This window comes from Monodon monoceros, unplaced genomic scaffold, assembly GCF_005190385.1.
Source record: "Monodon monoceros isolate NGI ecotype Baffin Bay Population unplaced genomic scaffold, NGI_Narwhal_1 Contig4285_ctg1, whole genome shotgun sequence".
Taxonomy (NCBI): Eukaryota; Metazoa; Chordata; class Mammalia; order Artiodactyla; family Monodontidae; genus Monodon; species Monodon monoceros.
Genome location: NW_021700178.1, coordinates 591883 through 601398, shown reverse-complemented (window position 1 = coordinate 601398; position 9516 = coordinate 591883). Strand labels below are relative to the sequence as shown.

Here is a 9516-nt window from a genome sequence, read left to right as displayed (position 1 = left end):
TCTCTTTCTGACTTACTTCACTCTGTATGACAGTCTCTAGATCCATCCACGTCTCAACAAATGACCCAATTTCGTTCCTTTTCACGGCTCAGGAGTATTCCATTGTATATATGTACCATGACTTCTTTATCCATTCGTCTGTCAGTGGGCATTTAGGTTGCTTCCATGACCTGGCTATTGTAAAGAGTGCTGCAGTGAACACTGGGGTGCATGAGTCTTTTTGAATTACGGTTTTCTCTGGGTATATGCCCAGTAGTGGGATTGCTGGATCATATGGTAATTCTATTTTTAGTTTTTTAAGGAACCTACGTACTGTTCTCCATAGTGGCTGTATCCATTTACATTCCCACCAAGAGTGCAAGAGGATTCCCTTTTCTCCACACCCTCTCCAGCATTTACTGTTTGTAGATTTTCTGATGATGCCCATTCTAACTGGTGGACGTGATACCTCACTGTACTTTTGATTTGCATTTCTCTAATTATTAGTGATGTTGAGCAGCTTTTCATGTGCTTCTTGGCCACCTGTATGTCTTCTTTAGAGAAATGTCTGTTTAGGTCTTTTACCCATTTTGGATTGGGTTGTTTGGTTTTTTTAATATTGAGTTGCATGACCTGTTTATATATTTTGGAGATTAATCCCTTGTCCATTGATTCATTTGCAAATATTTTATCCCATTCTGAGAGTTGTCTTTTCATCTTGTTTATGGTTTCCTATGCTGTGCAAAAGCTTTTAAGTTTCATTAGGTCCCATTTGTTTATTTTTGTTTTTATTTCCATTATGCTAGGAGGTGGATCAAAAAAGATCTTGCTGTGATTTATGTGAAAGAGGGTTCTTCCTATGTTTTCCTCTAAGAGTTTTATACTGTCCGGTCTTACATTTAAGTATCGAATCCATTTTGAGTTTATTTCTGTGTATGGTGTTAGGGAGTGTTCTAATTTCATTCTTTTACATGCAGCTGTCCAGTTTTCCCAGCACCACTTATTGAAGAGACTGTCTTTTCTCCATTGTATAACCTTGCCTCCTTTGTCATAGATTAGTTGACCATAGGTGTGTGGGTTTATCTCTGGGCTTTCTATCTTGTTCCATTGATCTATGTTTCTCTTTTTCTGCCAGTACCATATTGTCTTGATTACTGTAGCTTTGTAGCATAGTCTGAAGCCAGGGAGTCTGATTCCTCCAGCTCCGTTTTTTTCCCTAAAGACTGCTTTGGCTATTCGGGGTCTTTTGTGTCTCCATACACATTTAAAGATTTTTTGTTCTAGCTCCGTAAAAAATGCCATTGGTAATTTGATAGGGATTGCATTGAATCTGCAGATTGCTTTGGGTAGTATAGTCATTTTCAAAGTATTGATTCTTCCAATCCAAGAACATGGTATATCTTTCCATCTGTTGGTATCACCTTTAATTTCTTTCAACAGTGTCTTATAGTTTTCTGCATACAGGTCTTTTGTCTCCCTAGGTAGGTTTATTCCTAGGTATTTTATCCTTTTTGTTGCAATGGTAAATGGGAGTGTTTCCTTAATTTCTCTTTCAGATTTTTCAGCATTAGTGTATAGGAATGCAAGAGATTTCTGTGCATTAATTTTGTATGCTGCTACTTTACCAAATTCATTGATTAGCTCTAGTCGTTTTCTGGTGGCATTTTTAGGATTCTCTATGTATAGTATCATGTCGTCTGCAAGCAGTGACAGTTTTACTTCTTCTTTTCCAATTTGTATTCCTTTTATTTCTTTTTATTCTCTGATTGCTGTGGCTAGGACTTCCAAAACTATTTTGAATAATGGTGGTGTGAGTGGACTTCCTTGTCTTTTTCCTGATCTTAGAGGAAACGCTTTCAGTTTTTCACCATTGAGAATGATGTTTGCTGTGGTTTGTCAGATATGGCCTTTATTATATTGAGGTAGGTTCCCTCTATGCCCACTTTCTGGAGAGTTTTTAACATAAATCGGTGCTGAATTTTCTCAAAAGCTTCTTCTGCATCTTTTGAGATAATCATACGGTTTTTATTCTTCAGTCTGTGAATATGGTGTATCACATTGACTGATTTGCGTATACTGAAGAATCCTTGCATCCCTGGGATAAATCCCACTTTATCATGGTGTGTGATCCTTTTAATGTATTGTTGGATTCTGTTTGCTAGCATTTTGTTGAGGATTTTTGCATCTATGTTCATCAGTGATATTGGTCTGTAATGTTCTTTTTTTGTAGTATCTTTGTCTGGTTTTGCTATCAGGGTGATGGTGGCCTCACAGAATGAGTTTGGGAGTGTTCCTTCCTCTGCAATTTTTTGGAAGAGTTTGAGAAGGATCGGTGTTAGCTCTTCTCTAAATGTTTAATTCACCTGTGAAGCCCTCTGGTCCTGGACTTCCGTTTGTTGGAAGATTTTTAATCACAGTTTCAATTTCATTACTTGTGATTGGTCTGTTCATATTTTGTATTTCTTCCTGGTTCAGTCTTGGAAGGTTATACCTATCTAAGAATTTGTCCATTTCTTCCACCTTGTTCAGTTTATTGGCATAGAGTTGCTTGTAGCAGTCCCTTAGGATGCTTTCTATTTCTGCAGTGTCTGTTGTAACTTCTCCTTTTTCATTTCTAATTTTATTGATTTGAGTCCTCTCCCTCTTTTTCTTGATGAGTCTGGCTAATCAATTTTGTTTATCTTCTTAAAGAACCAGCTTTTAGTTTTATTGATCTTTGCTACTGTTTTCTTTGTTTCTATTTCATTTATTTCTGCTCTGATCTTTATGATTTCTTTCCTTCTGCTAACTTTGGGTTTTGTTTGTTCTTCTTTCTCTAGTTCCTTTAGGTCTAAGGTTAGATTGTTTGAGATTTTTCTTGTTTCTCGAGGTAGGCTTGTATAGCTATAAACTTCCCTCTTAAAACTGCTTTTGCTGCATCCCATAGGTTTTGGATCGTCGTGTTTTCCTTGTCATTTGTCTCTACGTATTTTTCGATTTCTTCTTTGATTTCTTCAGTGATCTCTTGGTTATTTAGTAACGTATTGTTCAGCCTCCATGTGTTTGTCTTTTTTACGTTTTTTTTCCCTGTAATTGATTTCTAATCTCATAGCGTTGTGGTCAGAAAAGATGCTTGATATGATTTCAATTTTCTTAAATTTCCTGAGGCTTGATTTGTGACCCAAGATGTGATCTATCCTGGAGAACGTTCCATGCACACTTGAGAAGAAAGTGTAATCTGCTGTTTTTGGATGGAATGTCCTATAAATATCAATTAAATCTATCTGGTCTATTGTGTCATTTAAAGCTTCTATTTCCTTATGTATTTTCATTTTGTATGATCTGTCCATTGGTGTAAGTGAGGTGTTAAAGTCCCCAACTATCACTGTGTTACTGTCGATTTCCTCTTTTATAGCTGTTAGCAGTTGCCTTATGTATTGAGGTGCTCCTATGTTGGGTGCATATATATTTATAATTGTTATATCTTCTTCTTGGATTTATCCCTTGATCATTATGCAGTGTCCTTCCTTGTCTCTTGTAACATTCTTTATTTTAAGGTCTATTTTATCTGATATGAGTATTGCTACTCCAGCTTTCTTTTGATTTCTATTTGGATGGAATATCTTTTTCCATCCCGTCACTTTCAGTCTGTATGTGTCCCTAGGTCTGAAGTGGGTCTCTTGTAGACAGCATATATATATGGGTCTTGATTTTGTATCCATTCAGCGAGCCTGTGTCTTTTGGTTGGAGCATTTAATCTATTCACATTTAAGGTAATTATCGATATGTATGTTCCTATGACCATTTTCTTAATTGTTTTGGGTTTGTTTTTGTAGGTCCTTTTCTTCTCTTGTGTTTCCCACTTAGAGAAGTTCCTTTAGCATTTGTTGTAGAGCTGATTTGGTGTTGCTGAATTCTCTTAGCTTTTGCTTGTCTGTAAAGCTTTTGATTTCTCCATCGAATCTGAATGAGATCCTTGCCAGGTAGAGTCATCTTGGTTGTAGGTTCTTCCCTTTCATCACTTTAAGTATGTCATGCCACTCCCTTCTGGCTTGTAGAGTTTCTGCTGAGAAATCAGCTGTTAACCTTATGAAAGTTGCCTTGTTATGTTATTTGTCATTTTTCCCTTGCTGCTTTCAATAATTTTTCTTTGTCTTTAATTTTTGTCAGTTTGATTACTATGTGTCTCGTCGTGTTTCTCCTTGGGTTTAGCCTGTATGGGACTCTCTGGGCTTCCTGGACTTGGGTGGCTATTTCCTTTCCCATGTTAGGGAAGTTTTCCACTATAATCTCTTCAAATATTTTCTCCGGTCCTTTCTCTCTCTCTTTTCCTTCTGGGACCCGTATAATGCGAATGTTGTTGTGTTTAATGTTGTCCCAGAGGTCTCTTAGGCTGCCTTCATTTCTTTTCATTCTTCTTTCTTTATTCTGTTCTGCAGCAGTGAATTCCACCATTCTCTCTTCCAGGTCACTTATCTGTTCTTCTGCCTCAGTTATTCTGCTATTGATTCTTTCTAGTGTAGTTTTCATTTCAGTTATTTTATTGTTCATCTCTGTTTGTTTGTATTTTATTCTTTTAGGTCTTTGTTAAACATTTCTTGCATCTTCTCGATCTTTGCCTCCATTCTTTTTCTGAGGTCCTGGATCATCTTCACTATCATTATTCTGAATTCTTTTTCTGGAAGGTTGCCTATCTCCACTTCATTTAGTTGGTTTTCTGGGGTTTTATCTTGTTCCTTTATCTGGTACATAGCCCTCTGCCTTTTCATCTTGTCTATCTTTCTGTGAATGTGGTTTTTGTTCCACAGGCTGCAGGACTGTAGTTCTTCTTGCTTCTGCTGTCTGCCCTCTGGTGGATGAGGCTATCTAAGAGGCTTCTGTAAGTTTCCTGATGGAAAGGACTGGTGGTGGGCAGAGCTGACTGTTGCTCTGGTGCGCAGAGCTCAGTAAAACTTTAATCCGCTTGACTATTGATGGGTGCGGCTGGGTTCCCTCCCTGTTGGTTGTTTGGCCTGAGGCAACCGAACACTGGAGGCTACCTGGGCTCTTTGGTGGGGCTAATGACAGACTCTGGGAGGGCTCACTCCAAGGATTACTTCCCAGAACTTCTCTTGCCAGTGTCCTTGTCCCCATGGTGAGCCACAGCCACCCCCCACCCGCCCCTGCAGGAGACTCTCCAACACTAGTGGTAGGTCTGGTTCAGTCTCCTATTGGGTCACTGCTCCTTCCCCTGGGTCCTGATGCACACACTACTTTTGTGTGCCCTCCAAGAGTACAGTCTCTGTTTCCCCCAGTCCTGTCAAAGTCCTGCAGTCAATTCCCACTAGGCTTCAAAGTCTGATGCTCTAGGAATTCCTCCTCCTGTTGCCGGACCCCCAGGTTGGGAAGCCCGATGTGGCGTTCAGAACCTTCAGTCCAGTGGGTGGACTTCTGTGGTATAAGTGTTCTCCAGTCTGTGAGTCACCCATCCAGCAGTTATGGGAACTGATTTTACTGTGATTGCGCCCCTCCTACCATCTCATTGTGGCTTCTCCTTTGCCTTTGGATGTGGGGCATCTTTTCTGCTGAGTTCCAGTGTCTTCCTGTCAATGATTGTCCAGCAGCTAGTTGTGATTCTGGTGTTCTCGTAAGACGTAGTGAGAGCACGTCCTTCTACTCTGCCATCTTGGTTCCTCTCCAATATCATTCTTAGTTGTGAAAAACTGAAAGCATTTCCTCTAAGATCAGGAACAAGACAAGGGTGCCCACTCTCACCACTAAAAAAAATGTGCTGTGGATTTCAGTGTATTTTCATTCTGTCTTCCACTGTCTTATTAATTGTTCCTTCTCACTTTCAAAGGCAATGAAACTTGGAGAGTCCTTCTGGAAGGGAAACATCTGCTCCTCCTAAACCATCAAGCCACAAGCCACCCTTTAGAGGGAAGACATGGGAGACCAGAAAGTAAACTCAACTGGGCTCTTCCGTTTCAATACTGAGAACCACGTGGCTTCTACACCTTTTGATTAGAGTTTCCATCACTGGAGGGGCTGGCATACATTTACCCCCTGATCACCAAACACCAAACCAGGAGAAGTTTTGAAGATCATCAGATCCAACCCCCCTCAATTCATAGAGCAGAAAACCAAAGGCCAAAGTAGTTAGGTGATTGATAACACCCAGTTCCCCTGCCCCACATTTCCAAGGCTGCCTGTTTCTCTCCATGTTGGCAACTCAGGCCTCTTCCTGTTATAGCAGGTAGCATCCATGACAAGCTACATGGGGGAAATCTACAGCTTTCGCCTGCTACCAAGCATGTGGCTCTTATCGCTCCCAAGCCATCTGGCATGGTAAAGATGACCCTGTGCTCTTGACCCACACTCTCTGGGATGCGTAGACTCTACAAGTCGGGGTCCTTCTCTCAGCACCTAGGTGATCTGGGGCACCAAATCCATACCACCATCACATCATGCCAATCCGTAACACCCAGTCTCTGCCAAAAGAGGCACATGTTCACCAATGTAGAAATACCTGCCAGTCATACTCAACGTGTTACCTTCTGGTATCTTCTAATATGCAGAATAGACACCAATGCTTCTCCCAGAAAACTAAAGGCCAGCTAATCACAGGTGAAATTCCAGCTTTGAGATCTCACATGTTCCCCTGCACCACAGAGCTGTCCTCTGCCCCACACCCCAAGCCTAGAATTGAACTGATTCAATGATAGCATCATCAGTTTTACCTTACATTCTTCATCCAACAGGTCCAAGATGCCCAGCTTAGCTTCTATGAGGTCAATACAAGGTTGGTTATCATAAAAATCAATCAAGGTCCAAGGGATCTGCTCCTTCATGTATTCCTCTTGCTCCAACTTGAATACATGCTGGTGTAAGAAGTGAAAGGTCAAGGTTAGTGAACTACAGACACACCTTAACTTTCAACTCCCCTGAGCTTCAACCACATGGGTTCTGAGCCCTGGAGGATGGTACACACTCGCTAGAAAAGGTTTAGGCACAAGTCACAGTCATGAATGCAGAAGAAAAAAGCTCAGTTGGGTGATCCTCACTCCCATGTGAGGCCTTCCCTAGGACACTCCAATAATCACCTGTAATGTCATACCTCAACCAGTAGCGAGAAGCCTCATAGCTGGCTTTCAATTGCTCAAATACCCCAGAAGCTCGGGGTCAAAAGAGTGGGAGTCAAAGCCAAGGAGAGGATCACTGACCTTCTTCTGAGCAGTGGGGAGCACCTGCCTAGAGCTGGGGCACCACCAGGAAACCAAGGGCAGGTCAAGGCAGAGCTAGAGCTCACTGACCCTGGACAGAAGAGAAGTAGGCCGGGCTGTCTGTCACTCCCTGGTGGGGAGAGAGGTCTCCCCGACCCGACATGTCCGGGTCCAGAAAAACCTACCAAGTTGAACTGTTGCTGGAGCTTCTCATTCGCATAGTTGATACAAAACTGCTCAAAGCTGTTCACGTCAAACGTCTCAAACCTGCAGAATGGAAAGAGCAGAGGATAAAGTAAGAGACATCTCCTTTTACCAAAGGAATCACTGGGACTTCAGCAAGGCAGCCCTCGTCCTCTGCTCCCATCCGGCTCTAGCCTTAGCTCCAGCACACAATTCCCATCTGCTCTTGTGCCCAAAGAGACCACTGTTGCCGGCATTAGCACGACAGAGTCCTATTAAATAGGAAAGTGAGAATGTACATCTTTTTCGCAATTAGAAGAAGTACTGACAGCAGGACATTCGGAAAAAGCAGGTGTAAAAAAGAGAAAGTCACCCATGATTCTATCACTCATGTTAACCACCAGTTACATTTTGGTATGTTTCCTTCTAGTGATTTTACATTTTTGAAGAAAAGTAGAATTATATGTAAAATTATACCTATATTTGTCATTTAACTCCCCATTCGTTATTCAACATTTTCCCATGCCATTGTTCTTCAAAGGCATCAGTTTTATTTATTTATTTATTGTTTTTTGGCTGCGTTGGGTCTGTTTTTTGGCCGCATTGAGTCTTCGTTGCTGCCCACAGCCTTTCTTTAGTTGCAGTGAGCAGGGGCTACTCTTCATTGCATTCTCTTGTTGCAAAGTACAGGCTCTAGGCAGGTGGACTTCAGTGGTTGCAGCATGCGGGCTCAGTAGTTGCGGTGCATGGGCTCTAGGTGCGTGGGCCTCAGTAGTTGTGGCTCACGGGCTCTAGAGTGCAGGTTCAGTAGTTGTGGTGCATGGGCTTAGTTGCTCCGCAGCACGTGGGATCTTCCCGGACCAGGGATCGAACCCGTGTCCCGTGCACTAGCAGGCAGATTCTTAACCACTGAGCCACCAGGGAAGTCCCGAACGACATCAGTTTTAATGTCTGCCTCATGGACCCTCGTATGGATCACAGATGCTGCTTTAGGCCTGAGGATTGTACAGGTGCCCAGGTGAGGGGACCAGTGGGGCCAGAATTTAGCTGATGCCCCCCTCAAGTCTGGGAGGGAGCATTTGCCCCAGAAGGGATGCCTTTTTCCAATTCACACAAAGGCTTCTCCTGGGCTGGCAGTGGCCCCCATGCAGATGAATCATAATTTAACCAATCACCTATTGTAGAACATTTTGGTTCTTTTTCCAGTTTTTAGCTGCTATCACTGCTGTGACAAATATTGGATATACATCTTTGAATTCATGATCTTTAAGATGCTATTCTAGAAGGAAAATTACCATGTTGGAGTTTGTTTTCTTAAATGGTAGAAGAAAATTACCTTCCAGAAAGATGGAGCCAATTGATGTTATCACCCTACCCCCACCCCAGCCTCCCAATGTATGAAAGCATCTTGCTCACCTAATCCTGGTTAATCATGTTGTCTTTAAATTCATGTTTGACTTAGAGTTTATGTACAATAAGATGCACCAATTTGAAAGATATATTTCAATGAGTTTCTGATAAATACTATACTACATGTGTCCATCATCACAATCCAGATATAGAGCAATTTTTATCACCACAATCACCCCAAAAGTTCCCTTGTGCTCCAATCAGGTACGTTCTCATTGCCCCTCACTGGGAGTATTAATGCATCACAGATCTTTGGTCAGTAATGTAGATTAACTTTTAAAAATCTTTGGTTAATTATTATACGAAAAATGTTGTTCTTTGATTTTTAATATCTTTTGATTATTGATAGAGCTCAACATTTTTCTGTGTGTGTGTGTGTGTGTGTGTGTGTGTGTGTACTAGTTGTCTGTACCTTGTGAACTGTCTGTGATTGGTGAAGTATTTGTTGGGTTTTAACTTTAAAAAATGGACTTATTCGAGCTCTTTATACTTTAGATCATCAATACTGACATCAACTACTCAACTGCAATGTTTGCAATATGGCTTGATCACTGCTGGGGAACGGAGTTGGAGAAGAGGTGGAGCCTGCAGAGAGGAGGGCAGGTAAGGAGATGAGACACGGCACAGCACAGCCAGGCACAGTCCCACCTGCAGACCTTGCATGCTACACTTGAGGGGTTTGGATTTCACCAGGAGAAATGGGGAAAATTTGAAGGATTTTAAATTAAGAAATGACAACCAGGGCTTCCCTGGTGGTGCAGTG

The 9516-nt window shown here is 41.7% G+C and overlaps 1 protein-coding gene across 1 annotated transcript in view; it reads right to left on the bottom strand.

The window, feature by feature from the left end:
• The window catches only part of LOC114884825 (unconventional myosin-Vb), a 324223-nt gene that overhangs the window by 55947 nt on the left and 258760 nt on the right, over positions 1–9516 (bottom strand). The window contains exons 11-12 of the mRNA XM_029204081.1: positions 7346–7427; positions 6678–6818 (exon numbers count right to left, since the gene is read on the bottom strand). Of these exons, the coding sequence (XP_029059914.1) occupies positions 6678–6818; positions 7346–7427 (223 nt within the window). The remainder of the gene's footprint in view (positions 1–6677; positions 6819–7345; positions 7428–9516) is intronic.